Below are 19,727 nucleotides of genomic sequence, written 5' to 3'. Positions count from 1 at the left end.
AACTAGCAATCGCCGCTCTGTAGCACGGAGCTCTTCTTTGACATTTATTACCGCTAGTTACTACGAAGGAGCTTGCTACAGGTATGCTACACTCATGAGACCATGGGATGTTACTGTTCGTTACTCAGCAACAGGTGAAAATAGGGGCAAGGTAGCGCGACTAAAGTCAAAATGAATTGAACTTTTAGGCAAGGAACGAGAAGTGAATTATCTGTATGTGTGAAAACAGCTTTATCTCACGCATCCGTTTTGTTGTTGAATATATAGCATCATTATATAATTTGTTGAATATATAGCATACTTATATAAGTTTGTCTTTTTTTCGGGGGGTGGGAGGGTGGGGGGCTGCCCCCCAAAACAATGGTAGGAAAAACACAAACCAATATATTTCCACAAAATTGGCATGAATAATCATAATGGTATACAAGCCCCATGTATATGTGTGTGTGCGTGTATGAGTCATAACAAAATAAAGTTAAAACTTGTTTTGAACAATGTCTTTGTCATCTGCAGAGTGATTTTAAGTAGGGGGGGAAAAATCTATTTAAATCGTAAATTGGATTTTTTGTGAAAAAAAAACAAAACAAAAAAAACAGGGAATTTTTTTTTTAGGCCATATCGCCCAGCCCTAGCACAAAGTTACTGGAATTTTCCATTGGTTCTTCTTTAGGAGGAAGTAAAAAAAGGCAAACGCATTGAAACAACTCTCAACGAACCAACCAACCGTTCAAAGAATCAATTAATGAATTAAGAGTCAAGATGAACTAACAGCCAGCCTTACGGTAAAGCAGTATGATGACATCACAAACACAGCCCATACCCCATATTTGCCTGGCTATCATTTGATGACTTCACTGATATGGGCCACATATCCTATGTGGTACAAACTGGTACCATATAGGTAAACACAGGTCAAACACTGGCTAACATTTAAGAGAATCATCAGTACAGGCCACACCCTCGCAGGTTATTTGCTATGATGACATCAGTGACAGCATCAAAGACAAACTGGATGTTGTTGGTGTCTGTAGCGCAGGTCACATGGGAGTAGACGTCTTTGCTGGGTGACTTGTTCTTGCTCTCGTACTGACCCTTAATGTAGTCTATTCCCTCCAGGTAAGTGTCTGGACCTAAGGAGAGAGGCACAGAGAGAGAGAGAGAGAGAGAGAGAGAGAGAGAGAGAGAGAGAGAAAGATGACACATGGTGGGAGTGAGGTGAAGGCTTAAAAGCTGTTGTCATCTGGACCTTGATATCATTTCCCGTATCAGCACTATTTTCTGAGATTTCATGAAAACATAACCTTTGACTTTCCAGCTCAGCACACATTCTGCTGAGGTGTACGGAGGGGCTGTGCTTACTGCTAGCCAAGCTTTAATAAATATGATACATGGACAACTTTTTCACAGAAAAAGGAAAGGTAATTTTGGACTGACAAATTAAATGTGATGGAAAATGTTATGGCGTGGTATTGTTCGCCACACGTCTGTCAGTTTCTGAATATTGCCAATTTATCACAGACTTTATACAGCAACAGTACAATACTGTGACAGATATTCGGTCCTAGAGCCGAAAGTGATAGACGCATTATTTATACTGTATACTGATTCATTTCTACTCTATGCCCTTTTAGTTCCACCCCATTATTAACTGTGAGAGTTAGTTCTGCTTGTAATGCAAGCATTTGGCATGCGGTGGATTTAATCAAGAGCTTTAATTTGCTATAATGCCGATGGAATGAGTCCGATCTCAGTGATTGGAGTCATTTCTGCTCAAAGTGTCACTAACATCTACTTGGCTCTCAGCCATTGGCAGAACTGTGGTGTGTCTGTCTGCTTCAGTGGCAACTTCATCAGAATAGGCAACAAGACTGGCCATGTAAAAGGATGAAGAGAAGAGAAGAAGAGGGGAGGAAGCAGGTTTGGAATCCTAATTCTCTCTTTCTCACAGTCTTGCTGTTTTGGTCTCCCTCCATCTTGCTTTCCCATAGTCTTGCTTTGTCTATTCCCTTCTCATTTTCTCACACTCTCTTGCTCTCTCTGGCTTTCTCACGTTCTGTTGTGTTCCCCTGTGTTGTCTTATCTCTCTTTTTCTCTTGTATGTAAGACACTCTAGCTCCTTTCCTCTGCACTCCTGATAACACACCTGATTTATTAGCTGTTTTTCTGTTACCTTCAATCTTCTATTTCCCATTACGTCTATTTGTGCTCCTCTCAATTCATCCTTCTTCACACAACCTTGTATGCAGTGTAACTTTCATCAGAGCAATTGTACTTTTTCCATAATTATGCCGCCAAATTCACCTTATTTTTCCCCCCTAGGATTTTTTTCCCACAAAGCTGAGAAGAAACATTTTTACTTAAATATGCAGAGAACTGTTCCCAAGATAAAGGCCGGGGTTGAGCCAAGATTGAGTTAATATGCGCAGAGTGATTGATAGAGCCAGTTGGTTTGTGTTTGTTCTTTCAAAGTAGGGCTGGACAATATATATAAATTGATTTGATTCAATTCAGATTAGCGTTTCTGCACCATGTGTCAACTGGTGAAAATCAAGTCATTACAACGTGCAGACAAATGTTACTTTTAGCCACACATGAACTTAGAGGATAGCTGGCTACTATACTACTACTATACTAGCTATTAGCTGTCTTGGGTCCCTGTTGTGTGGCTAACGCTAGCTAGCAGCCACCTGTAAGAAGCACAAACAGATTCATTAGTTTGACTTTTCGGCTCTATCTGTGCGGAAACTGATTAATTAATATTAATGTGCATGTCTGTGCTCTTTTCAGTTGAAGCAACTGGTACTGACAGTCCTAAGCCACAAAACTATTGATTGAAACTGTGAATTGTCCCCAATCTTGTTAATAGAATTGAGGATTTCATATTTGGCCTTGCTACCCAGCCCTAAATCCACATAATAATACAGGTGGTAAAAATACTATATTTGTACACTGTAACTCTTGACAAAGGTCCAGAGGGACAGAAACATTAGTTTTCTTTAATAAGTGGGGATGCTGCAGCAAGAGCAGTGTGCAAGACATGTCAATGTCATAAAATCTTTTGAAATCAGTGACTCAAGTGAAAGCACAGTGGACTATACTGACATGTTCACAGATTAAGGAGTTGGGTTTAGTGTTATCAATGTAGTCAATGACTCTTTGGCCAAAAACTTGGAAGTCTTAAAGTGAGGACTTTTCTGTGTTTTCATAATCAGCTTGTTTTTAAATATTTGTGACTACTGGGAGGGTGAAGCTCTATACTATTATACAGTATATAGCATGAACTAAAGCAAAACATATCACTGCCAGGTGTGTGGATATATACCAGTGTACTCAGGGAAGCAGACGGACAGTGGTGACTTGATGATCCTGCTTTCAAAGAGGTCCTTCTTGTTCAGGAAGAGGATGATGGAGGTGTCGTTAAACCACTTGTTGTTACAGATGGAATCAAACAGCTTCAGAGACTCGTGCATACGGTTCTGTAGAAGAGAGATGAGCGAGGGTTAAATGGGCTTTAAAACACACTCGTTTGCATGATCATAGTACACAAATACACAAACACACACACACACACACACACACACACACACACACACACACACACACACACACACACACACACTTAATGAACCAGACAAGTATACAACATTTGTGTTCAGAAAAGTAGCCAAATCGAGAACACACACACTTCACACACCACTGAAAAACAAAGAGGATTAAATAAAAAGCAGAACAGAAGTACTGAAGAGTTCCTCTTGTCTACGGACACAGCATTTCCTGCTGTGTGTGTGTGTGTGTGTGTGTGTGTGTGTGTGTGTGTCTGAGAGAGAGTGTGTGTGTGTGTAGCAACACATCAGTTATAGGAGTTATTAGTAAGCTGGATGTTGCAGCTGAGTTAAACAAAGTCATGCACTTCTAGCTTTTAAGCTGTGAGCCACTGCCTATTCTAACTGTACTATGTAACCATGATTGAATTAAAGCTCAAAGGTACCCTGTGGAGTTTGTGACCATTAGGGGCACTGTAGAGCCATGATTTAAAAAAAAATGGTATTGAGTGTATAAGGTATTCTGCAGCACGTGCTTGAGGACACAACCCTCTCACCGTGAGCAGAGGTTTATGTAATCTGTGAGTTATAAAGGCTGCAGTGTACCAATGAGGGAGGAGAATAAATGAAAACAGGTTGATGTAAACAAAGAAAAAATTTAAATTAGCTTTTATAAATTCTTAATTCTAAAAGTTTCTTAAGGCTGGATCCACACAATGCATTTTTGGTAAGAAACTTTAAATGTAAATGAAGAAAAAAAATTGTATTTACAATGAAAACTCCACAGGGTATATAAAGAATAAATGCTATGTTAAAAACAAGATTTAAGGCCTATCTGTACATTGTTAAATGAGCATCTGAAATAGAGCTAAAACAAAGCATGAAAATTAAATTTAAATACATTAAATATGAAATTAATTGTTGTATTATTTTACACAATAGTACTATTTTCCATCATTAGGTACTCTCTCATGATATTTTGGCTTTCTAGATTGAGTTGTTACAGGCTGAGTTGTTACGGAATTACTTTTTAGTGCTCATGCTAAAAAAAAAACACTATCTTATCCATACTGCATATAAAATTGCTTATGAAAACATATGAGACTCTGATTCTTTTTAAGAATGAGATGAATTGAAAGCAGTTTCTTTCTGGTTATGATCCTGTATTGCCTAGATTAGGACAGGACAGGGGAAAAAAGGTGACTGATGGGGCCAATTAACCAATCAGAATAGAGCCAACTAGAAATGTGGCATGTTACTGTAGATTCAGGCAATGCGGCCTCACATACAACAGATGAGAGAAGGTTTAAATAGTTGGTTCAATAATTAGAGAAATAATGAAGCGATCAGACAGACAGACAGACAGATAAATAGATATATAGATAGATAGTAATATAACATTTGACGAAGCTGTGCAAAACACATACTGTAAGACGATTCAATTCCTTGTTTTCACAAACAGAAAGAGGCACTGCTTTCAACTCATGGTAGGTGTATTAACCTATCGAAAGGTTTCGTACCTGTCTGTGGGTGGAGCATCTGGGGAAGATCTGACTGCTGATTGGTTAGAGAGGACAGTCGATGGCGAGAGTGACAGGAGGAGTGGAAGGAGCCAGAGATGCTGCAGGACGGAGCTTAGAGCAGGAACAGAAAATGCAAGGGACCCGCTCACCCACCCACGTCCTACTTCTTTTATGACACCCCCTTTACTCCAAACACACACATACAGTACACACATACACACCCCTAGTGCTGAAAAGAAAGTATTTAGAGGCAGGGGGACAGGACTTTATCCAGACAGTGTTCACCTAGTTTTCACTGTAAAGTGTGTGTGTGTGTGTGTGTGTGTGTGTGTGTAAACAAGACAGGGAGAGGCAGAGAAAAACAAAATGCAAGCAGTTCTTCAATAGAAAGAAGGGACTTACAAAGCAGCAGAAGTAGTATGTGTTGTACTGCGTGTGTGTGCGTTTCCATACGGCACTTGAATGTTTACAAAGATATATAGTGTTCAGTGAAAACCTTCAGCATGGGACCAGTGAGGTAGACTTTTACTTCTGTATTGTCCTCTCAAAAGGACAACCCTGCTGCGTGGTATTTATCAGATGAACGGCGCCCACCCTCCCTTTATGCCTGGAACTCCACCAGAAAGAAGTCCGCCGGACGACGTGCATGTACTGCTCCCGCAGCAGGAACACAGAGACGGGCTAGGGGGCATGCTTCGAACTCATGGTGTGAGCGGGTCCCGGGGAGAAATTGGAGCAGAAGATAAGGCAACACTCCAACATTTTGAAAATCCGCCTGGTGCTAAATCCAAAATCCTCTTGCTCGCACTCCTCGCTCGCTCGCGATCCGCTCACATGCTCCGTCCGGGTCCAGGTCACATTAACTCAGTTTTTCATATTATTAGTAATTATTGTTATTACGAAGTAGTGAAAAATGTGATATTGTCCCTACGGGCTTTCCATTATTCTTTAATACTTACCAACCACAAAACAAACCATTGTTACATGCATATGTAGACTATGGTTCCATGTAAAATCAAGTCTCTGAAGTAGGCTTAATAATAATAACAATAATAATGAACATACAGTATGAATTGTATATGCATTATCTTACTTTGTAGTGTCTGCTATACTAAGAATCTAAGCTGTAAAAGGAGAAATCCACCATTAGATACTCTTAACCCCTGTCCAGACAGGATTAGTATTATGGGAAAAGGCTAATTTCTTTCTAATTCAATTCAGCATATTAGTGATTTTAATAACTTGCCCAAAAGGGATATATGTATTACTTTATCACTCCCTTATTAGCGAGGAGGGGGTGTTATCTCTCCTGTCCGATTGTAGAATGTATTTACTGCATACTTGTACTTTCTGAATCACATGCCATGAATGTGTGTGGTAGCAGAACTGACAAGAGGGTGTGGGCGCTCGCCGAAAAAAACATTTGGTTATTCGCCTGCTAATTAATACTCCCACGCTAATGTTTGCTTTTCAACAATAACGCGTCATGTTGAACCGATATACATCTTGGATGTTTAATGCAGTCCTTTGACTTTTGTTTGATTGATAATTTTTCTTTTTTGGGACACCCATTTCGCCCCAAATTGCCTTGTATTCGCCTATTTGAACTTGTTTTTCAGCTGTGGGCTGTGTTGGTGAAAAGATAATAAGGGCCGCAATTTTATAGTAAAACATTAAATTGACTCAGCGGCATAATTAAAAAAATTAAAACATTACTGCTCTACAGTCTGATCTATTGAGGTATTGTCAGCGGAAAATTTGGTATCTTTGTCTCTTTACAATGGATTTCTCCCTGGAAATAGTGAGTTTAGAAATGGCTCTTTGATGCTTAGAGATGGAAATTAAGTTTTACTATTAATGTTGTACATAGCGGAGACGTGTTCAGCTGTCAGACACGATAGCAGCTGTACTCAAAATATTACCATGAACTCATATCGCCTACATTTGGACAGATGTCTGCAAGAACAGAAAACACTGCACACCAACTAAATGGCCTCAGATATGTAACACATACTAGAAGCTGCTTGTGAGTGTTTTATGATGGATATTTTCTCTCTGCATCTGACGTTCTTCTGCTGCTCCCAGCTCAGAGGGAGGGCTTGATGACATCTGCATAAATAGAGCAGCTACTGAGCACAATTTCCCAGCCTGAAATTCTCAGAGGATACACTTCAGGCTTCGTAAATAGCAGTGAGCACCGTGCATTCAAATCAGCTAATTTGTTTTTAGGTTGTCGTCTCCACAAGGCAGGGTGTGGCCTTTGTGTGAGGAGACACTGAGCTGCTCCATTGTAACTGTGTTTAACCATTCCCAGAGCCTTATTTTCACCAAATATCAGATAAGTCTTTTGTTTTACCACCCCAGAGCCATTTAAAATACTCGCACAGTGACAGTTTTTGCTGGTAAAAAAATTTGTCCTGTAAAGGTTTTTATTTACCAATAATACATATGTTTTTTTAACAAAGAACGCAAAAAGTAATCTGCTTGAGGGAGTAATGTTTATATTAACTATTGTTGTAGTCCAGTGTCGTCAAATTTTTTCCATTTTTTGTGCAAGTGTGCTTCTTGTAGCCTCAGTTTGTGTGCCAATCCTTCCATTAAAAAGATTTATTGCCACCATTGTTAGCCGTTGATTCTTCATTCGGAGTGATAGCTTTTTTGCAAACTACACCAATAATGTTCTATGCTCACCTAATATCATATTGTACTTCAGTGTCATTTTAGCATTTTTTTGTTCTCAACTTCTTCCTACCCCTTTTGAACATGAACAATATTATTTGAGTTGCTTATTTATTGCATATGATCTCATTTGTTTTTCTTTTTTAAAAACATTTTACTTTGTGTTTGTATTATTTACATGTTCAACATTTGTAGTATTCAACTCCAAATTTTAAAAGAGTAATGTAAAGTAAGTAACAGTAAAGTGAATACAGGCATCTTAAATGACTGTTATACCTGCTGTATATCTCAGAATCAGCCTTATTTGCCTTTAGAGCAACCATATACTGTATACGTTACTGTACATGTCCTTCCCATTATTTAAAACAGGTCATTTGCTTTGGTCAGCATGCAACTTGGTTTGCAGCGTCAATGCTGGGAAGAATGATTTGCATAGATAAAAATAACTCACATATACTCCTCTATGTCTCCGCTTGTATTTTTGCATCAAAACCATCCAACAGTGTGTTCACCAGCAATGCAGCACTGTTGGATTAAGTGTTTCATTAAACAAACAAGTCCAACAAGTATTTTGAATGTGGCCTTCAGCGTTATTCTGTTGATATATTTACATGACGGTGATCTCTGAGGATAGTGTACCAAACGGAGATCCAGAGGAAACACCAAGGAATTCCATAGAAATTCACATTGTGTTCTATATGTACGGAAAGTATGAAGGCAGGCAATTGCTGATGCTTTTTGTACACCTGATATTTAGATGGATGCAAAATCCGAGCAAAAAAGGAAGCAGTTTGTCTGTAAGTATTTATGTACCAGTCACGCCTAAAACATTGTGAAACGTATATATGAAATGCAAATATAAACATTTTAAAACTTTCATGCCTTCATTTTTTTAGCAGCTCATCAAAGAGCACCACAGACGTTTATACTTCCCTGTCTCAAGCTTTTACACAGGCCGTGTGTTTAATGTCAGCTCAAACATTGTTTCTACATTTAGAACAAGCGCATACTCCATCTATATACTAGCTGTTATGTAGGGGTTTGGAAAAATCAATACAGCATAGTATCGCAATATTTTCCGTGGCATTACTGTATCGATACAGGGACCTCAAGTATAATTTTTTTTGTTATATAAACTGCACAGCAGAATTTAGCTTTTTGGGACTAGAATAATAAAATCAATAGTTTTTTCAGTCCACTAGATGGTAGGGCATATAAACAATATATTGCATATATATATATCTATCATATATATCCCGCTAATATTTAACTATTAGTCGACTTATGGGGAGTAATTGATGACAACTAAACTACACTATTTGTTAATGCCATACTAGATGGTGCAGTTGAGTTTTTTCCCCAAAGTTTAATAATTTGAAGTTGGAAAAAAGGTCATATATTGCAATATATCGCAATAGGTTTGAAATAGCAATAATATTGTATTGTGATAATATCGTACTGTGACAATATCGTATCAAGACAATATCAAACCGTGATAATATCGTATCGTGACAATATCGTATCATGACAATATGGTACCGTGACAATATTGTAGCGTGAGAATATCGGATCGTGATAATATCGTATCGGCATAATATCGTATCGTGATATCGCATTGTGATAATACCGTATTTTGGTATTATCCTTTCATGATAATATCATAGTGTGATGATATCGTAACGTGATATCGCATTGTGACAATAACTCACCGTGACAATACCGTACCGTGATAATACTGTACCGTGATATTATTGTATCGTGATAATACCGTATCGTGATAATACCGTATCGTGATAATACCGTATCGTGATAATATCGTATCGTGATAATATTGTATCGTGATAATATTGTATCGTTATAATATCGTACCTGGTGATTCCTGTTATATAGCCTGTGTCAGAATGTTTTAGGGGACTATTACCAATGTCCACATCCTGAATGTATGAAATAACATTACCAATGCCATTTCCTTTACGTACAATATTTATAAATATTAGACTAATAAATATTAAAATAAGGCCACAAAGTGACAAAGAAAAAGCATCAGAGAGACAGGGATAGAGAGACATAGGGAGAGAGAATATACAGATGTGAAGCTCTGTTCTTATCTGACGTGTATAAAGTAGTATAGACCCAGACTTGAGTAAAAGTACAAGTGCTCTATCAAAAAAGTGACTTGAGTAGAAGTTGAAGTGCTCTTTAAGCACCACACTTAAGTGGAAGTACTAAAGTATTCAACATTCTTAACATTCTGAAGTATTGCAAGTAGGTTATTTTAAAATGTACTCAAGTACTGAAAGTAAAAGTATTGTGTTATGTAGTTATTAAAGAAAGCAGTCAAAAGTTTGAATATCATATTGTTTATATTATTTCAAATGTTTAGCCTAAAGGACACTCACAATTCCTTTGGCTGTAGCAGCAGTACAAGGAGAGGAATGTACAACACCACAGCACGTCATGAACCGCGGGTAGCTAGTTAGCTAGCGCTTACTGATAGCTCAAGCTGGTGTGCCATTTGTGCACTTCATTCTACACAAATTTTCTTTCACTCCGACAAATGAAAACATGGACTCTAAGGTGTTGAAGGTGGTGTTTCTGGTTCTTCCATCTCGAAACAAACTAACAAAGCTCAAGTGTTCTCAACGCAGGCAGGCAGCAGCGCGAAAGGCAGAACGGGAGCACGCGCGGTCTTCTTATTAGACTCGCTCGATGACAAGCTAGCTTCATCAAACCTGGTGACGGAGCCATCTACCGCTCAGCCAGCGATAATGTGGGTTTGGAATGATTCGTAACATTTAGTAACGAGTAACGAGGCAGCATATAAAAAATGTATCGGAGTAAAAGTATTAAACAGTACATTTACCAGTAGAGTACAGATACAACCTTTAATTTAGTACTTAAGTACAGTAGTGAAGTAGTTCTACTTCCTTACTATACATCTCTGGTCCTTACCGTGGTCTCGTCCTCATGCAGCACCTGGTCGTATCCGCTGAGCGCCACACAGAAAATGATAGCTGTGACATCCTCAAAACAGTGGATCCACTTCTTCCTCTCCGACCTCTGACCTCCCACATCAAACAGCCTGATGGACAGAGAGGCAGACATGAATACACACACGCATGCACGCACTCACTCACAAACACACCCATGGGACTTTAAAATGTCACCTTACTTGCCCGTGCCAAATAATACCACTATATCCAACCAAAGAGCCTTGGATGTTGAACTGTGTGTGTCTTCTGAGTCAGTTGTGATGACTTTGTACTGTAGGTCCATTCATACACTACTATTTTTTTTTTTTTTTGCAATGATCTGATATCGTCTACAGCTGACTTATTGTTCCTATACCCAGATTTATAAAACAGTAAATTATAAAAGATTTCAAAGGCAAGTTTTCTCTGAAAACGGAACATAAACTTGCCCTGGAACAATTCCTACAAAAGAAGGATGTGTTTGCCTTACTACCGACTGGCATTGGTAAAAGCCTAAATTACCAGATAGCCCCGCTGGAGGCCAAAAGAATGGAGCTCAGCTCAAACCCCGTTGTTGCGGTCGTGTCACCGTTGGCCGCGCTCATGGAGGACCAGTACGTCACCCGGATTGTTGGTCTGATTGGTTGAAGGACTATCCAATTGTGTACAGAGTCATTTCAACTATGCCCGTTGATCACGCCTCTTGTGCAGTAGAAAGTACAGAGCAGACTCTCCAGACTAATGTTCAATCTTAAAAGATTGAGCTTGGTCTGGTGATAGCCAGACTAGTCTCATTGTACATGTGCTCAGTAAGTCCTTGAATGTAAGAGTGTGTGACTATTGCTATGTATGTACTATACTGGCCATATGAGATGTTTTTGCTTTAGCCGTCTAAAGGCGCCTTTAAACTGCAATTTTGGGCTTTCTGAGACGAAACTTGACAATTGTGAGAAATCTTTGGTTGTCAATCAAAACAGGGGTCCTAGATCGTCTACTGATGGCCGATTTGGAGCTTTGGCTACCAAAGACAGCCTGTGGCTATCTCCTGACAGTGTCGGTGTTTATCAACGTTGCATAGTCTAAAGCAGGGGTCGGCAATTAAAAAAGTGCAATTAAAATTTTTTCTTGCTACATAGTGTGCCATATCAGCATTCAGCCTGCCACTATTGTGTTATTTTTTTTTTCCTTTGCGCTGCATTCTGTAAAGTAGGCCACGAGTACGAGCCAATCAGAGTAGGGCAGGTCTTAGGCAGAATACAGATGAGGAAAAAGTCAATCAACTTCCGTAAATGACGTCATTTGGCATGCTGATTGGAACATTTCCAAAAAACTCTCTTGCACACATATTGCTAGAGTGCCATTGGTTGAACTAACATGTGCCAGTTGCTGACTCCTGGTCTAAAGGTTATTTGGGCCCATTTTGAACATTAACAATTATTCTCTGGTCTTTCCTCTGCATCTGTAATTATGCTGGCTTGATCAGACAATGTGGCCATTTTTAATGTATGGGAATGTTTAGAGAGGAGGTGCTGGCTTACTACAGATATTTAGTTGTATAGTCCATAGACAGGGAACAGTGGAAATACCAAGTCAGTGTCTTGCCACGTCACACCACGACCTGTGACCTTCTGAGGAAAACGGTGAAGCTGAAGCGATCAAGCAACGAAACAAGACACTAGACCATAAACTGTATATCTGAGACCAGAGGAACCTTTTCTATCTAAGAAAGTAATTCGCCTCATGTCTTCGTAAGCTTGGGATGATCACTCTCATGTATAAGTTGTATTTCTGTGGTTTGTAGAGTACACTAAACAAACTACTAGCAGAGAGGAGTGAATCTAAAGTGAAGTGAAACCAGAAACAGATCCACATGTGATGGGTATAATGGTAGGTAGGTTGATGGGTTACACCCAGTACAGTAACACTGCAGTCTCCCACACACTGCCTGACTGCCAGTAATAGCAATTGAGCTGACAATATTTAGGCTTCTCAACAAAACATACCCGGCACGCCGCCTACTCAACTGCAAGAGTAACAGCATCATTCAGCAGAACGAACATTTCTCTGCATGTTTAAATGGAGTGTGTGTGCCTTTGTATCCGAAGACACAATAAAAAACAGTGTGCGCATATGAGAGAGATTGGGACAGGAAGTGAAACAAACATCAGCTGAAGTGGGATAGCGCATCCATCCAGAAAAATAATTGGTGTCTACAGTTTATTAATCTCCGCACTCTGTGTGCCTATCAAAACTTTTATGTGTGTGTGTGTGTGTGTGTGTGTGTGTGTGTGTGTGTGTGTACATGCGTAAAGAGGGGCAGAAATATGGTAATTAAATAAGAGGTCAGAAAAAGCCTCCTCCCCTCTTTTCTCTTCCCTCTCCTCCTCCCATCCCTCCTCTCTGTCATCATTCCCACAGCTCCGGTATTGCTCTAATTTTATCAGATCTCATTAAAATGACAGACAATCATAAATATAGGCACTTGTTTAAAGCATTTCATCTTATTAATTACAGACTGGAGTTCCTGCGTGGATTAAGAGGAGCACTGTACTGGAGTACTGGTGACGGGTAAAAGAAATGTCCACGTCATGAGTTAATACTGACCTGAAGTGGAGGTTTTTGAAGGTAAAGTGTGTCTCGACGATGCCCGTGGTCTTCACTCGGGTCCTCAAGATGTCCTGCTCCGTGGGCTGGTAGTCTGCCGCACCGATCCGATCTAGGCTGTCTAGGTAGCTGCGCACACACAACGACACACAGATCGAAAATCAGCAGCAGTCTACTTTCTACTTTTAGTTTAGCTAGCGTAAAAACAAGACACGGTAGGCCTGTCAAGCTTTGGAGTTCTCCATATGCTGAACATGGTGTACATGAGGCTATCGTGAGAGATATTCTTCATTTAAAGAGTATGGGAAATCGTGCCTTTTGTTTAGCCTTTCCTACACTAAAAACACAGGAGCAAAAGTATAGGGAATGGACTAACGGGGATTATCTGCTTACGTAATTTATTAACGTTAGCATGTCCGGCTAACTATCTTATTACACCTACAGTAGACGGAGTGTTTTGAGGCCCGAGGAGCACATCGTTAACTAGTGTTTGGGGTTACAGGTTATCACATAGACTGTGTAAAAGCTGGTCCTGGATGCGACTACGGTAGAGATTAGGCTAATGTTAGCGTCTAGCGCCTAATTGGATTTGGTAAAGTTTACACTCCAGAAACCCCAGCCATTGCTAGCTAAGATAGAGTTGCGTTTGCCAAATTAATTGGTTGGTCCTCATCCTAAAAGCCGTGTTTTTCTTGTAACATTAAAAGTGAAAACATACTATTAGAAAATAAGCTTAATAGTGTTATGTTACTGATACTGGTTTCATCATTCACATGGTGGTTTAAAGCCCATGTTGCAGGTTAACCACTACTGTTGATTAATAGGTACATATAGCACTCAACATATGTATATCATTGTTAAAAATGTCTCCAAATAGTGTTAAAGGCCAGTTTTTGTCAAGTTTTTGTCGTTTTTGGTATTAGTGTTTCCTAATCTTAGCTTATCCCGCTAGCATACGTACAGGCTAACTATAGCCAGTTAGCTAGCTTTGTGTGTAATGTTACAAAAAAACACCTATTTCGTAGGAGCGAAGCTTAATATTTCATTCAATAAAAGTATGGTACAAAAGGAGCACTAACGCCACATGTCTTGTGTTGACAACGTGGACGTAGCTCCGAAGGCAGTTGTAATACCGGTAATTAACTAGCAGTCTAAGCTAACGCTGTTGCGCTAATGTTAGCAAACGTCGGCGTAGCGTTAGCTAGCTAGCTGTTTAAACTTGTGAAAAGCCGAACAGCATCCCCGTCCAAGCTGCCTTTCACTTCCCCTCCAATATTATTATACACATAATAAAGACACACTGACTCGGTCGAGACCAAAAGCCATATTTTGCCAGATCAGTGGCAGAAACCGTGACCGGGACAGTGAACCGAGACGGGGCTTTTGCCTGTCGTCTCCCCAACGTGACGTGGGGGAAAGGAGAAACCACTGTAAAAAAGTACTACTTTTTCGTATTTTATTCCGTTTTTGTGATATTTGATGTTGTTGGGTAACAGTTTAAATGTTTATTACCAACAAGCAAATTGCAAAAAATCGTTAGAAAATAAACCCTGCAACATGGTCTTTAAAGTGCTAGGTGTAGTTTGCTGATCCCACAGACAGAGTCAGTGTCATTACTTTAAATCGATGCATTTTGTTTTGCTGTAATCCACTTTGTGTTGCATTGTAATGATGTATGTTATGGCTCAGGTGGGTGAAACGGTAGAGTAAGCATTACATAACAGGCAGTATGTGACAGCCACCCATTGAATTACGGTCATCAATAATGAGAGTAAATGTGCTACTCTACTGACTGCGGCGAGGTCACTTTCTATCCACTTCACACTCCCCCTGTGGGGAGGTCAGTGGACAGATCAATACTGTCACAACAGGTGTATAATCATTCATTGAAGTTGCAACGTTGTTGCTTTTTTCATTTGGTTCAGTTTGCGTTCAGACTGCACTTTGTCACACCAAATATTTTTAACAAATGTCACATGGTTGAAACGGTCACTGGTCTATTGGACCAAATATCCGAGTGACACTCACAAACACTTCCTGGTCTCAGAAATAAGGGAGCAACACCACATTTATAACGCCTTGGTCTTCTGGTTTTGCTTTGGCGTTTCTAATATTTTAGAAGAAGGCGAACAATCGGAGCAGCTGACGAGACAGCGAGTGAAGGAGAGAGATGATGATGATGATGTGTTGTCACACAGATGGCGAGCAATGTGTGCTCATAATAGGTTATGGATTTGAAAGTTATCATCCCTTTAAATCATACATGAGTCTGTAAATTGGGTGTAAAGTTGAAATTGCAGGCTAGAAAATGTTTTTTTGGTTCACTTCCCTCCTAGTGAACCGAACTCTAGTGCACTTAGAAGCCAACCGAGACCCCCGCTCCCAAGCGGAGCAGAGTTCGGTTGTTTGGTCTGCACCAGAGTTTGAATGAGCTTTTACACCAGTGTTTCTCAAATAGGGGTACGCCGGGGTACTGCAGGGGGTACGTCATTTCTTCTTAAAGGTTAATTTAAATAATATCAGTCATGCATAATTCCTAAAATAATTATACACTATAATAATGAATGCATTTAGTGATTCTAAACATTTGAAAAGTTTTTCTGTTATAATATTGTTGTTCAGTTAAATCCGAGTCAGACGGCAGAGCTCTGCATTGTGCCTCTTTATATACTGTAGCTAGGCTTTTTTTCTACCCAAAAAGGTTTTGTATTGGTCAGGGGGCACTTAAATGAACTGAAATAAATATTTCAAAAAGGGGTACATTATTAAAAAAAAGGTTGAGAACCACTGTTTTACACCATCCCCAAACCAACAGTTAAAACGGACTTAACTGCTCAGCTGTGAAAGCAACCTAAGTTACCATGTTGAATAGCCACTAGGTAACAAGTGAGAAAGGGAAATGGGTGGGCCAGATGACTCTGTTCAGTTATGTAATAGAATATCCCTGGAAGTGGACCTTTATTTTTTAATGTAGAAGTATAAATTGAATAATGCAAAGCCCTGGGAGGGCAGCTTCCTGGCTGAGGGATACTGTATAAATCCACCCTACCATTAAGCAGGAATAGGGGAGAGAGTGAAGAAAGGGAGCAGTTACTTACTCATTCACTTTTTCAGCATGGACACTGATAATATTTTATTCTGATTGGCTGGCAGGTGTCTGTTATGCTCTTTTAATGCCATTTTATTTCCCCATACTGACCTACAGCTGTGTAATGCCCACAATGGAGGGTATTAGTTCTTACATATTTCCTTCTGAAAAAAAAAAAAACCCTTCACTTCTATAACCAAGTGCAGGTGAGACATAATTTACCACACACCAACCATTCAGACATTACTGGTATTCCAACAGAGATGGGCTGGCCGGAAGTCACACAGAGACACAGAAGAGCGGGAGATGTGAGCAGAAAATATACCCACATCATGTATCCATGCATCCATTAGTGTTACGGGTGTAAAGCTTTTATTTATAGATTGGTGAGAGTGTTGTTTCAGAGCTTTTAAATGGATGCTGAGTTACTTCGAAGAGAATGAGAAAAAAAGTATAAAGGCTAGAGAGGGGAGGAGATAACAAGAAGTGGTTGGCACACATACAGTCATACAGTCAGTACACGCTGCTTCAATGATTAGAACTATTGATTATACAGAAAGGAATATGCGTAAGAGCTTGGGGGTGTGGAGAGAAAGTAGAGAGCTGAAAGGGGGGAGACAAAGAGAATGTGAGAGGAAGAAAGCAGTTTTTTTTACGGGGCCACAATGAGGCAAAGTGATGTGCATAGAAAAAAATAGTGATTTGGTGTGTTCATTTTGAAAACAAAAACGGATCTGAAAAAATTACAAAGATAATCAAACACTATATATACAGTATATATATATATATATATATATACAGTATATATATATATATATATACAAATGTCTCCCAAAGTGGATTTTATGGTGTAGGATTTCTAGATACAGGAACATAAGAACTGCTCTTTACCAGATGGTGGCTGTATTTGTGTTGCCTGCCTGGTGAACGAAATATTTTGCAATTTTTAGCCAATTTAGCCATTATGTTTTAGTGTGGTTAGAAAACTCTTCAGACACCACTTGAAAACTTTTCAAACACACAGCATTTTCAGACTTTTCCGCCTCAGTGGGGACATAGTCCAAGGTTTTTTAGATGGTGGTGTTATTGGTCCATATGCAACAGAATCGGAAATTTAAAAGGGCTGTAATGAAAATACTGAAAAAAAAAGTGGGCTGGGATTGTCTCCACATGGCTCTCACAGACCGTTTCACAATGAGTGAAATTCCGCCATGCATGCACAGCCGGATCGGCTATCAAAACCAAAAACAGAGGAGTTCGGATTTCACCACACGCAGAGGGATTGGGACTTTATTCTCTGCTCTGATCGCCATTACTCCACTATATCTTTATATACAGCAACTATTTGCTTGCTGATGTATTAAAGTTCTGAATGTCGAGTACAGCCCCTTCAAAAACCATGATGACCCAGGCTGGAAAGGAAGAGCACAGTGGTTAGCTGAGTCGGTCACACATGTACTGCACGAGGCAAAAAATGTGAGCAGAAAAAAACAAAAGACATTTCAATACGTTGTGTGAGGCTCTGGGAAATTTTAAGTGACATTTTCCATTACTTTATGGTTCACAGACAAAGTGATTAACTGGCGTATCAGTAATCAGCAGACTAATTGATAATGATAATAATCGCTAGTTGCAGCGCTACGAAGCATTATAAAACGCATGTTCAGCAACCTCTCAAGCTGTATGCTAGAAGTCACTGAGTCGTGTCCTTATGTTTGATGATTTGAAGTATCTCTCCACTAATTCCTTCCTTCCCTTGCTGTCTCTTTCTCGTTTCTGTCAGACTCCACTAGCTGTGAAGAAAGGAAACACCTTAAAAAAATTGATATTTGACTACTGAGTAAGAAAGGTCAGTTCAAGTTGCCAGTATTATTGGGGCTCATAGATGTGATTTTGTATGAGCTTTACCTTCAGGGTAGGTTGAACCCTCTCTGAACAGAAGCTGTCAGCTGCTCCTGTTTCCACCCTGCAGGCAACTTTCAGACCAATCATTTTTCACACAAGCTTAAATAAACACAGAATGCCAACATTATTTGTAGAACTGCTGTCCCCTGAAGGTCCTACACTACATGCACAGCAACGCAAATGACATTACATCATGCCAGTGCAGGCTAATGACTTCTGTATGCTTATGTAGCTTGATTTTTAGATGGCATACAGTATGCAGACCACCACTGCATTAGTCCCCTTCCTCATCCTAATTTTTTGTTAGGATTTTTAAAGTTTTTTTTTTTTTATGGTGCACTGAGTCGATTAACACCAGACCGCAGCGTATGCTCCTCTCATTTCCCTGGTGACGTACAGTATTATAGATGATCACTGAAGGAGTGTTCAGCACAAAAGAGAGACAAGCGGAGAGAATCTTGTCTGTGAGGTTATAATGGCAAAGATGAGCGCATTTGTGTGTGTCTAAAGATTTCTCCCCACAAGCTGCAATACTCAGCATTACTCTCACAAAACACGCGCACACACACACACACACACACACACACACACTCTACCCCTCTCTCTGTCAGACTCTTCTATTTTCAGTAGCCTGCAGTATTGTTACGTGTATGTGTAAAAAGAGTCTACTGCCTTGGCCAGTAATTAACATCAACTATTCAATGTAAATATTTCTCCACAAGCTGCAATACTCTGCATCACTCTCAGAACACACACACACACACACACACACACACACAAAAAGACACAAAAACACACACTCTACCCCTCTCTCTGTCACAGACTCTTCTATTTTCAGTAGCCTGCAGTATTGTTACATGTATGTGTAAAAAGAGTCACTGCCTTGACCAGTAATTAACATCAACTAAGGCACTACTGTTGATAAAACAGGGGCTTAATGTCAAGAGGACTGGTAGACTTTTTTTTTTTTTTTTTTGGGAGGAAAAGGGAGAATCTCCAAGAATAGGAAACCAAGCTGAGACAGGAAAATCTAAAGGCCAACACAGAGTGAGAAACATGCAGATGACTATATAAGTATAAAGGCGAGCGATTGCCAAGTTATAGCACAGTTATATTGATCACTTAGTGTATTAACTCACAGTGCCATGACCCAACATTAGCCTATTACATCTGCACGTGGTTCACTATAGAAATCAACCCATCAAAAGGGCCACAAATTATAACACGGTAGCTGTCCAAGCTGTATTATTAATTACATGCAGGTGACATTTCAAAATATAAAGGGCTGTTGACAACATACTATATCCGGCTATGTATACATTTACATACATGTAAACATACACAGATGTACATATACCAATGTATTTTAAGGCAGAATTTGTATACTTGTATATTTGTATCTAAAAACACTCTA

At 39.6% G+C, this 19,727-nt stretch overlaps 1 protein-coding gene across 3 annotated transcripts in view; it reads right to left on the bottom strand.

Moving 5' to 3' along the window:
• The window catches only part of LOC114560759 (guanine nucleotide-binding protein G(o) subunit alpha), a 152,124-nt gene that overhangs the window by 11,871 nt on the left and 120,526 nt on the right, over nt 1–19,727 (bottom strand). For 2 of the 3 annotated variants that reach the window (XM_028586368.1, XM_028586370.1), the window contains 4 exons: nt 13,321–13,449; nt 10,697–10,826; nt 3,323–3,476; nt 561–1,130 (listed from right to left, as the gene is read on the bottom strand). In XM_028586368.1, coding sequence (XP_028442169.1) covers nt 943–1,130; nt 3,323–3,476; nt 10,697–10,826; nt 13,321–13,449 — 601 coding nt within the window. In that variant the 3' untranslated portion in view covers nt 561–942. Of the gene's footprint in view, nt 1–560; nt 1,131–3,322; nt 3,477–10,696; nt 10,827–13,320; nt 13,450–19,727 lie in introns of those variants that run through there. The other variant, XM_028586369.1, reaches the window with a different exon arrangement.

The sequence above is a fragment of the Perca flavescens genome, chromosome 8, assembly GCF_004354835.1.
Source record: "Perca flavescens isolate YP-PL-M2 chromosome 8, PFLA_1.0, whole genome shotgun sequence".
Classification (NCBI taxonomy): Eukaryota; Metazoa; Chordata; class Actinopteri; order Perciformes; family Percidae; genus Perca; species Perca flavescens.
This window is presented reverse-complemented; position numbering and strand designations above follow the sequence as displayed.